We start from the raw sequence: 11,979 nt of genomic DNA on the forward strand, positions 1-11,979 counted from the left end.
CTTAAAAAAGGACTTTAAGTCATAGGACACAAAATAAAGTTGCTTTTCAAATAAGATATATACATCAAAAATAGGAGTCTAAAAAAGGCATTGGTTTTAATGCTATTAGAAAGCTATATAAATGTGCATGGGTCCATTTCTTCTTATAACGAAAGACCGAAGGAGAAAGTGCCTCTGTCTTTTAGGAAGTTCCTCCTGGGACAAGTCAGTTAAAAGTACCTGTAAGAGAGAAAGAAATAATCCCTTTTGGAAAAGTAAAGGCTGATGGTTGCATCAATTACAATGACTTTGTTGGAGCAGGTATAGCTGTGTTTCAGTTCCATATTAAGAACACACCATAAATAGTTCATAAGTGGATAACAAAAAAATTAATACAATGTAAGCGGCTACTCAGCTGTTAAAGAGTCCCACAGATCCCTAGTTACTTTTTCACTAAGCACAACCCGCATACATAACATGCTTTTAACGTCCAGCCTCTTTCACCACGCCCCCTCCTGGCACATTACCCAGGCTTCTGCAGTACTTCATTACAGCCTTAAATCACTTTCGGAATTCTTGTTTTTTAAATACAGCATAATGTGTACATAAAAAGTTTCTTAACATAAAAGACTATACTGGAACATTATTCTGTATAAAGGAAAGAAAACTTGCATCTTTCAAGCTATTTTACATTAACTAATCCACAAAAATCTTGTTCAAGTCTATAATTAAAGCCACTAGGGCAAAAAAAGCAGTTTTAAAGAACATAGCCAACACATGTACATTTACATGTGCACTGGCTATGTCCATGTAAATAGGTAATGAGTTCACAAGTTGGTGAAACTCAAGGTCTACTGATCCAACTGATTTCTGCAGAGAACCACAGTACCAGTGCAAAAATAAATAAATGTCGTATGACTCCATTACAAAATAATTATTTTATACTAAATTAAAAAAATCAAATCAACAATTTGATTATAAAATGGCAAAGGTCTGAAATTTCACATCTTAAAACAATGCTCTTTCTTGACTCCTTTAAAGTTATCCATAATTAGACTTTTATAGGAGAAATATTCAGGGATTAAGAGTTTAATAGTAAATAACTGTAATTTAGAGTAATTAAAAGATTCTAGTAGCCTGGAAAACATCAAGGTTACTGGCCTGTTAAGTGGACTAAACAACACTAGCAAATAGCTCTTCTCCACAACTTAAAGATCAAATTTCCCTTTATGCTGCACTGACATTGTAAGAAATAAAAATGACTGTGCATTAGAAACATAAGTATTCAGGGGCTGGTGGGTACATTACAAATACATTTTGTTTCTAATTGTAAGAATTTACTCAAGCAACACACCCTTGTATCTGAAGCACTAAACCAGCACGCAGTCCAGATACTGAATGCAAAAATAACATCTGGCTGTTGGGTGCACCAGGCTCATATTCTTCATATAGGGGGGAGCCAAAATGCCATGGAATTACCACTCTATGCTATGGGTTGAATACCAGTTTGAATGTTCAGCAGCCTTGCTAAAGCAGGTCACAGCCTGGAAACTTCCACCTTATGCCTACAAGTTACCTGAACATAGTATTCATAGTGGTATAAAAGTTAACTCCTTTGTATCTGTCAAATAGGAAATACATATATTCTTTTCCCTTGTGGGTAGTAACTCCAGAACAAAAAAATGAAATTAATTCCTTTAAAATTACACAACCATCTCCAGACAGAATTCTTAGTTGTTAAAACTTCTGCTAACTCCTTATGAAAAGGTCAGATTTCAAAGCTGTGTACTTTCATAAACGAGCACTAGGAGCTCAATGGAAACAAGAGAAAGAATTGCCATTCTTCTGCAGATGATTAAAAAATGAAAAATATTTTTTAAGAAAGTGTTTGGCAAATCCACAGATCAGTACTGTAAACAGGTGTAAGATACAAGAAGATGCCTTGGAATATTAATTTTTAGAGGTATTATCCATTTAAAAATAAATAGAAAAGTTTCAGGACCTTGTTATGTAATTTTACTAAATTGAATTTTGAAGAACAGAAAAAGGCCAGTTACTTTGATTGCTTTACCCCAGTTTCACATCAAGTATTAAGTGCCAGAAAATATACCTGCAATCATTTCTGGAGACTGGGTCTTTGCTGTAAAGAATGAAAAACACTGTTTCTTCCTCCCTGGTGATCTGCCTAGCATTTAACGTGAGGACGTTCATGTCTATATATGCAAAATCACCCTAGTGTTCTGCTGATATAGTGCATGTCAGCTAACATGCATGCGGGGAGAAAGCAGGGCTCCTTGTGTGTGATATAGTACTGTCCACCAAATGACTGCTGAGTGATTGCCAGCAGCTGAGACAGGTAAATCTCAGAGTGTGCCTCCAGGAGATCTGACTCACCTGATTTCTTTTTATGCTTCATCTCCATTATCCATTTCTACATCTAGATCTTTTGTTGTATCAGCTGCTCGTGACAAAATGTCTGCCATTAGTGCTTCCTCCAGTTTTTTACGCACTTGTTGCACCCGCTCTTCTTGTTTTCTGAAGGGAGAGAAGGGAAGAAGGGGCAGAAACGTCAATCTTTCAAGTATACTAGTAGGCTGGGAGCATAACTGCATAAACAATGACTCAGGACTGGTTTCTCAACTCTTATTCTAACTTAGAACAGAATACGATAGAATAGTTCCAGCTGGAAGGGACCTACAACGATCATCTAGTCCAATGATGAGTGCTTGACCCCTCCAGATTCTACCAAAAGTTAAAGCGTATTATTAAGGGCATTGTCCAAATGCCTTTTAAACAGTGACGGGCTTGGGGCATCGACCACCTCCCTAAACCCTTATTGATTATCTTTGCACCTACACATGCACACAGATAGTGCTTGTCGCTAAAACTGAGAGCACTGAGCCAGAAACCTCTCTGGTTTAGCGTGCATGGTTTACTTTCCCTCATACAGAGGCAGAAGGATTGAATGTGACATATGATCTTCCACTCTCAGATTAGATACTTGAAAAGACCAAACAGAAAGTTAATGGAGCAATATCCCACTGGATTATCTTTGTCAGACTGGCCTTTTTTTTTTTTTTTTTTTTGCAGAGACGTTTTAGGGTAGATCACTGAAAATCATAGCAGGAGATTCCCGTCATGAGCATTGTAAAGGAGATCTGAGGCAATCTCCCTCTTTCCCAGTGTAAGGGTGTGTACACCAGGAGCACCTTTACGGGACGGTGGGACACTGAGCAGGTTTCTAAGTGCTCAAAGAACTAACTCCAACTCCCACACAGTGCGTGTGCAGGCGAAGAACCTCAAGTAGCTTCACCGTTTCCATTTATTTATTTAATTACTCCTACCTATCTATTCAGTCTTATCTACTAGTCAGCGATGCATTTAAGATGGCAGCAACTTCTGCTGAAACACAGGTTTGTTTCCCTCGGGAAAGTTAATTCAAAAATATTACCTCGATATCAATATAAATTTAAGATATTTTGATTCAATGTTTAGTTTGGAAAGTAATATTTAGCTTTCAAATGTTATCAGAAAACAAGAAGTCCTCTTTTAAGATTTTCCCAAGAGAACAAAAATTTTGCATCAGACCCAGGGTTTTTTTACATGAAAATCCACTTGTTCTATCAAGCTATGTTTTCCAAAAAAGAAAATCTTTAAACAAAATATATGCTTAAAAATGGCCAGAACTAATCAGAAGCAGGCACAGGAAAACATTCATTAGTGCCGCAAACTCCCTGTGGCTATTTAGGATAGCAGGACAGATACAAAGAACATCAAAACTCAGAAGAGCAGGACTGGTATCCCACATGCTCCACAGAAGCCAGAAGCCTCTGAGGAGCACCAGCCTCAAAGGCTGTTCAGTTCTACGGCTGCAACCAGCCAGCACTCCCTCAGTACTTCAGAGGAAGCTGGCTGCTGACAGAGATAGCAAAAGCAACTAAAAAAAGAACAAGCTAGCAGTTCAGAACGGAACTTGCTTTCTATCTTCCAGCTGTTTTGTATCCTTGTTTTCTATCTTCAAAATACAGCTTACTGTCCCAGAGCTGTTAACTTTCAATGCCTAGAGAGTGATCTTTCAAACCCCGGGGCAGAGACCCAAACAAAAACGAAGATGCCTTATCTTTTTCAGAACCTGTGTGACAAAGGAGAAAAAAAAGTCAGAGTAGCAAATTCATTAATTGAATTAAGCCATGAACAGCTAAGCTGGGAGAGAAAGGAGGTCCATTCCAGGCTGTGAATATTTCATAACATCAATGTATACCAGAGAATGCACTTTGCCAGAAAGCATGCAAAAAGTTAAGCACTCAAAGCACTTTCTTTCTTGGTGCTACAAGGCCCTCCCCTGCTTTGCTCTTCAGTGAGTCTGTTGTCCAGAGACATAGAATCTAATATAAAGGCCAGCAAATATCTTATATATCAACTTTGAGGAGTTGGGCACAAAACAATCATAAGCTTTATCACCTCATTAGGCTCCTTTATTTGAGATCTTCTTTTAAATGTACTTAACTATGTTGATGAAGTTTTGAAAAACATGCTGACGCATAAGCTCTGCCTGTCCTAGATTTCAGAATTGTTATCCTGATTTGTAACAAGCCCCTTCCTACCATCTCGGACATATGACCATAGTATTTAACTCTCACAATACACAGAACTGACAGCCAGTTTTCTGTATCTCAGACTAGCTTCTGTTTTTAAGGGCCCAGGTTCCCTATTTACAGCATATGTGGCCTTCTCCAGAGGTTACTCCCAGGTCTTGCTTCCCGAACTCAAGTGAATCCATAGCTTTCCCCAGTTACCTCATTTCCAAATTTTCAGCCAGCTAGCTGATCTCCCAGGGAGCAACAACCAAAAAATAATTCACAGCACTCCCAGTCCTGAAGAGTTTGGTCTTCTAGCAAACAGAGTTTTTAAGTATTAAAAACATAGCTCTTTTTATACAATATGACTTTTAAAGCATATGAACTACCAAGAGCAAATGTTTAAGAACCAACAGCAAGAAAACACTACTAATAAAGTGCTCATCTTTAACACTAAGTAAAACTCTAAGACTTAGAGTATCTCCATTCAGTTTGATTAATTTGACTTCTTATGATAAATTATCACAGCAATATTCAGTAAAACTGCTTTAGCCCATTAAGTCAACAGGGTTAGCAGTGCTGCCAGGGAAGGCAAGCACGCTGCTCACAAGTGCCCACTCTTCGCTGCCTGCCCTCAGCCCTTCAGCTCCACAGCTCCCCGGCACGATCCTGGCGATAGAGCTCCCACACAGAAGCAGCCTGTGCTGGTCCTTCTCACCTCCCCAGCAGCATCACTCGCTGCTAAGCAGCTCCCTGGCCACGTGCTCTTTTCAGCCTTCCTCCCAGCCATTCTCATCCTTTAGTTTAAGCACTATTGCTTTTGAAAGCAAGCTAAAATTAAAGACACGTTACTCCTGATACAGAAATCCACAAGCCTCTAATTCCAATTCTGACCTTATTTTCAGTGGAGAACTGCTTTATACAACACGATTGTGTACAGCTCTGCATTCAGATGATTTCCTTAGTGCTTAGAATGATTTTATTTGTCCTCACTACTTGCACTCTTCTCAGCCCACACAACTAAGTGATGCGTGCATGCTTTAAAGACATGTGTGATTCCACACTACTATATGCCATCAAACTATGATACTGTGCCAACCTCCCCTCTGATTTCTCCATCTATTTTTCTACATTGCTAAATTTATTCAGGCTCCATTTGATTGAGTTCCTTATGTGCTGGCACTGCAATATCTACTCTGTCTTCAAAATAAAAAATTGTGTATAGCTCTAGTAATAGCATTTAGCTGCAGCAGAAACACAAAGGTATCTTTACATTTAAGACTGGTGACAGATTAGATGGGAAAAGTCCACAGAACCAACTTGTCCTTGTCTGAACACCAGTTCCACTCCCTGCGTGTCAGGGGGGAGGTAACACCCCCTTTCCCCTGCTCTTCCAGCACATTTAAATATAGTATTTTTTGGAGACACTCTAATTGAGAACTATCATCATAAGTGCTTACAGTAACATTTATTCTGTTTTTATGAAAAACATACTCTAGAGCTTCTAAGCAGCAGGGATTCCAGAAGTCTTCCACTAACCAGATCTGAGATGCACTGCTGAAAGGAGAATTAATTACTAGTATGTTGACTGTTTTTGCTGTATTATATTAAACCCAGGTTTAGGGGCATCTGCTAATTCCCCCCCAAACATACACCTCTCCAACACATCACTTCCAATAGATCTTTCCCATTTCCTCCCTCCTTCTCAGCAGAAATTAACCACTGTTAGGTCAGCACACTCTAAATGGTAATTACAGAAATTCTCAGATGCCTAGTTACCATGCCTTCCTGACATACTCTGTACTAAATTCATCTTTAGATCTGGGGTCAGAAAGTTTATCTCATAGCCAAGATTGACAAGGATTATTTAAAGTTTTACCTCCCTGCAACACACATCACTTTACCTCACAATTTTCTTATTCCTGAGGAGATCTCAGACTGTGGAAACTTTCTCGATCTCTCATTTTCTTCCTTTGGCACATTATAGTTCTTGTGGCTTTGGTCTGTCATACTGAAAGTGAGATTTGTATAGGGTATTGAGGAATATTGTGAGGGACTAAGCTACAGCTGTCCAGCTTGGATCAAGGTTCATACCACTTAAGATTAAGACAGTCTTAAAGCCATGCCAAATAAACTTAGAGAGCATTAAACTTGAATTACTCTCCATTCCTGTCTCATGGTAAATACAACTTAGTTTTTGGACAGATTAACAGGTCCTTTTTCTTACCCACTACTGTGCAGAGCATAACACAGCCAGACATACCACATTAATTGCTATGCTTCGGTAAATTTAACAGGTTACGGCTACCCATAAGAAAGAGCAGAAGTCCCATTACCATGCTATTTGAAAAGGGCAATTGTCAAGATACCCAAGAAAGCTCAGGAACAAAACCTACTGGGTGATGGTAAGTGCTCAGCAAAGACCCTAGACTGAGCAAGAGAAAGGGCTGTTGAAAACTGAAAGGTGGGATTTTCAGAAGACTTACATGCTTTAGGAAAAAAAATCCCCTGAAAACTATAAGCTTTAGAAAATCCCACTAAAAAGAGAGACATTTGAAAAGAATGACAGACTGGACTATGAAGCAGAACAGAGCTACGAGTCACAAATGAATTTTATAATACATTGCAAAACTTCATCCACCTAAGCACAACTAGAAAAAACATCTCACCTATTTGTTGTTTTCAGAAGATACCATTCCCCAGTTCATCCCAAAAGAGAGAAACTGGTTAAAGCATTTATCTAGCAGAGACACAAAGGTTGTCAGTCTTAGCCTTTCATGGAAATGGAGGCAACTCAGCAGTGCAGTTGCAAAGAACATAACCCGATGCTTGTCAGGAAAGAAGCTACAAACAGAAGCTGCAAAGCAGCAGTCTCAAGATAACTGATCTCACAGACTCAATATGGGGGAAGACAGTTAATAGGGAATTCTAAAAGCCTGCCTCAGGAGGCTAAGACGTGGATGTAAAGACCACCAGGAACCACACCACACTCATTTAACATACTTACCTTTCACAGGACTAGCATTAAGAAGCCCAGAACTATTCAGAAGGTGTATCCCACAATTGAAAAAAAAAAAATAGGTGCTTGTCCCTAGTGATAAAGAAGCGCAGTTGTTTCTTAACCATGCATTTATAGGAGGTTATTTAATGTTTTCCCAGTGAATGTGCCGAACCAAAAGAGGAAATTTTGCATTTTACTCTGATTATGAAAGAGATTCACCATCCTTACATGACCAGGAATACTTCAAGTTAAACATGAGTCAAGCGGACAGCTATTTTATTAGATGTAAACAACTGCTATGATCTCCCTGAAGAATTTATAGTACAAAAGAATATATGCTGGCACTGACCAGATATCCCCAATGCCGGACTTTTCCTTACCATTATGTAAGTTCAGAAAGCAATTGTACTGCTTTCCTTAGTGACAACAGGTGCCGTATTCTGATACTACTTCTTCATGCAATGTGTTTTCTGGATGGTCTTAAAATGAAAGCCAGCTTCTCACAAACGGTATGAAAAGGTAACTTCTAAGAATATTTAATCCTTTTGTAGTGAGCTGCCTACAAAGTCATGAACCAGAAGAGACACCAAACTGGCAGTGTATTCACAGAGGCAGAGCTGCTCCAGTTCAGAATCTGAGTTGCCAGTACTGTCTGACATCAAATTCAGAATCTGCTTTGTAAAAACAACTGAATGACTGAAAAGGCAAAAAAGGAATTTTGTTTCCAATAAATAACAAACATTGTCAAACATGCTAAGAAAGTTTCTCATACTGCTCTGTAACTTTCTGTAACAAAGCAAGAAGAGTTTACCTTCTGAAAGCATTTCAAGCTGATGTTTAAGAAAATAAAGCAAAGTAAATCCCTAAGCAAAGGACTGGGAATCAGATAATTTTATATGTTAACATTAGTTCTGCAGAAGCTTCAGCTAGCCATCTAGGGCTTAGAAAAGAATGTGATAGTAGTGGACTTTGGTGCCGAGTGAATCTCACTAAGTGGCAAGATCCAAGTTTGGTCTTCAGATTCCCTATGCAACCTAGAATTTAACTAAAAATGTGATATTAAAAGCAGTGTTCATCCCATGTGTTGATTCATGCTAAGCAATACTAAAAAAAATTGGATGGCAGGATTGTGTTCCCTGTCTTGCCACACTGTGGCAATTAGTCAATGCAACAAGAAATAGCTCTCTTCACTCAGTCCTAACCTTGAAATTCAGTGCTGAAGCCCCTGCTTTTAGTACCCAAAAAAGGATGAGTCTTTCTTTGAAAAGAAAATTAACAGTGCAACTGTTAAAAAACAAAATCTTTGCCCATATGTGAATAGATCTATCTGTGCTCTTCACATCATATCCCAATCTCCCACTTTAAGAGAGTAAATTAGCCGCAAAGCTACATGCTCTAGGGGAATATTCTTATTCTCCTTTATTGAAATTTCTTACTTTTAAACTAAGATCAACATATTAACTTGACCAAACCAGAAATGGGAAGGAAGAAAGCCAATATTGATCATGACTATAGCTTAATGTTCAGGGCACTGTCTTGGGAAAGAAAATGTGGATTATGACTCATACCTTCGTGAATATTTTATATTACTATCTTGACCACGAAGGAAAAAAAACAGGTTTTCATTTTTTCAAGTTACTGAACTAAGCAACAGGTACAAGCAAAACGTTCACACTTCTCTTCCCTTATCTCCAGGACTGCACTGAGCCAGGAAGGAATCTACTTCAATTGAACTTGCTTTTTGTTTTACTGAAGACTTTATGAAACTTACCTAATGTCATCATCCGTGACTATGAAAGCTTTGCAGAGGGGTTGAGATGTATTAAGCCAGACGGCTGGGTTCTTCTCAACAGCTGCAGAGAGCTGCCCCGTGATAGGTGCAGAACTGGTGTGCAAAGCACTAGCAACAGCTGATAACAGGGTATCATCATTGTTACCTGGGCCAACTCCTAAAACAAAGATAACTGAATAGTTACCATTCCCACTTCACACGTAACTTCCAATGGCAGAGCTGTTCTCAATTTGTAAGGTTATGTACACTCATGATATAATTGCCACTGGATACATGATTGTGTAATCTGAACAGTTAAATGCAAGTTCTTAAAAATGGCTTTGTAATAGCACAGTTCTCATTTAAGTGTAAGTTAGCATTTCAAAAGGCATCTCATTTCTAAAATTGGCTAGGTTTTTTGCTTACACTAACAATTACAAGATCATCAATTTTTTAATCAAGATGATCACATCATAAATTTATCAGTCACATATTGAAATAGTTTCTTTGCAGCTCCATGGTATTAATCCACACCAGCAGAGTCTTTGCTTTAACACTACAAGGTATTAAATTAATTCTGGAAAATAAACACTGGAGATTTTTACAACACTCAAATTCCCAAGAAAATCTCCCAAGCAGTGGAACAAAGTTATTAATTTTGAACCATGACTTGAACATATTTTAGATCAACTTTCACCAATAAGAGTGCAGTTCTGAAATGTGGTTTATACTAACCACACAAATGAACTGAAAATAAACAGTTTTGGAGACTGAGGTATTTTGTCAGCAAGAACATTTACAATTTGAAGTTTACTTAATCTGACTGAAAGCTTGTTAAGAGCATGAAAAACTGTCCTTTTTAAGCACAAACAATTTTGTGGATCTGAAGCAACTGCAGTAAGTGAACACAATACCTTGAAGACCTTTGGGTAGCTCCATGGATTTTATGATTTGTTCACTGACATCCGATGCGCTGAGGCCTTGTAGCCTCTTCTCCCAGAAAAGCTGAAAAAGAGAAAACAAGATTGTTCATTAGAAATAATAAAAAAAACCCTAAATCAGCTCATGGAAATAAACAACATTTATTGTTCTGATGCTGTTTTGATCATGAAAGACAGTGCCTAGCAGCTTACAAATCAATCAACCTAACAGTCACGTAAGCTACTAAAAAGGTAATATTCTATCTGCTGATGGAGTTTTAGTCATTGGGAACATGCCTGTATGGAATTATGCAGTGTGTGTTGAGGCACTGGAGACAGCGCTGCATGTTGGAGCAGCACAGCTGCACCAACACTAATGCTAATCAGCAGCTATGCCACTTCAGATTGGCTTGATGACCCGGCCCTTTCCCACGCTGTATAGATCCCTTGACTTATCTGGAAATAGAATCAAACCTTTCCACTTTTATGAAGATACATGAACTGAATTCACATTCATTTTACTTTCTATTGCTTTATTAGCTGGGAGCATGTTTCCATTTCTCACAGAAACCAATTTCTTGACCTAAGAGATTTTTGTTTAATGATACAGATTTCCCTACTCACTCCTATCTTACTGGTCTGAAGATTCATCCTGAAGTTCTAGGATGGAGATTAGCCACAACTATTCTTTAAAATGGGCCTTTTCTATTTAGCAAGATAGCGATGAAAGCTAGTTAAAAACTTGATTTCCATTCCAGAGGAAGCTACATTTAACAAATAATCTTAATAAGGAGGTAAGCAAGAATGTAGCTATGCAATTTCCTGTGGAAAGGATATTCAGAAATAGTTTGATTTTTCTGCAGGATATGGGGGAAGAAAAAAAAAAAATCTATTTCTTTTCATACCTGCAAAATCTGAGACAGAAAACTAGACAGGAAGTTATTCTCATTCCTAGGACATTCTTTGTTGCACCTGGGTACCCAAAAGCCTCAGTTTAAGATAGGGCTTTCAAATGTCACATTCTGCTCTAAAACTGGAAGTGAAACAACTAGAGCATCCTCTTTCATCTTCTGTGGAACCTATATTGCTAGTCACACGACATCATAACTGAAGCACTGTACATCTTTTTCAGAAAAAAGCCATTTTTTCAGTTCCAGAGGTAGTAAAAGCAAAGAAAAAAGCAACAAAGAACATCTACCTTAGCATTAAGAATATACTATTGACTGAAAATAAAACATGCAGTTATAGTAAGAAAAACACAATACTCTCCGCAACATGTCTGTACAGCTTTATAAATCAGTAGGTTGAATGATACTTGTGTTGCCTGAGAGATTACTATGTCATTTTATAGAGATCTACTTATTTAAGCACTCTTCTCTGGACAACAGGACACATTTGTAACTGAGTTTAGATCTTAAGTGGCTTAGAAAACCCACACAGGATCACCTAAGCAGGCTCTTCAGCTTTTTTGCAAACCCTGACTACATTTCACATGTTCTTGACATCTCTGTGATTTGACAGCTTTTTGAAAATACCTGTTGCCACTTGTGTCTCATTTTACTAGAGCCACTTAAATGTCAAATGCTTCCTGTAAACTGACTCCTTGCTCTTAACTAGTATTAATTTTCAACACTCCAACCCAGGTTTGAGCTACATTGTTAGTTGAGTATCGAGGCACCTCTTTTATCGTGTTAAATGCTAAATATTTAGCACCTCCAGCCATTCATTCCT

At 38.2% G+C, this 11,979-nt stretch overlaps 1 protein-coding gene across 1 annotated transcript in view; it reads right to left on the minus strand.

The window, feature by feature from the left end:
• Positions 1–2,384: 2,384 nt before the first annotated feature.
• The window catches only part of LOC104080035 (methyl-CpG-binding domain protein 2), a 25,138-nt gene continuing 15,543 nt past the window's right edge, over positions 2,385–11,979 (minus strand). The window contains exons 3-5 of the mRNA XM_009582287.1: positions 10,243–10,333; positions 9,329–9,506; positions 2,385–2,514 (exon numbers count right to left, since the gene is read on the minus strand). Coding sequence (XP_009580582.1) covers positions 2,385–2,514; positions 9,329–9,506; positions 10,243–10,333 — 399 coding nt within the window. The remainder of the gene's footprint in view (positions 2,515–9,328; positions 9,507–10,242; positions 10,334–11,979) is intronic.

Source organism: Fulmarus glacialis, unplaced genomic scaffold (assembly GCF_000690835.1).
Source record: "Fulmarus glacialis isolate BGI_N327 unplaced genomic scaffold, ASM69083v1 scaffold3377, whole genome shotgun sequence".
NCBI lineage: Eukaryota > Metazoa > Chordata > Aves > Procellariiformes > Procellariidae > Fulmarus > Fulmarus glacialis.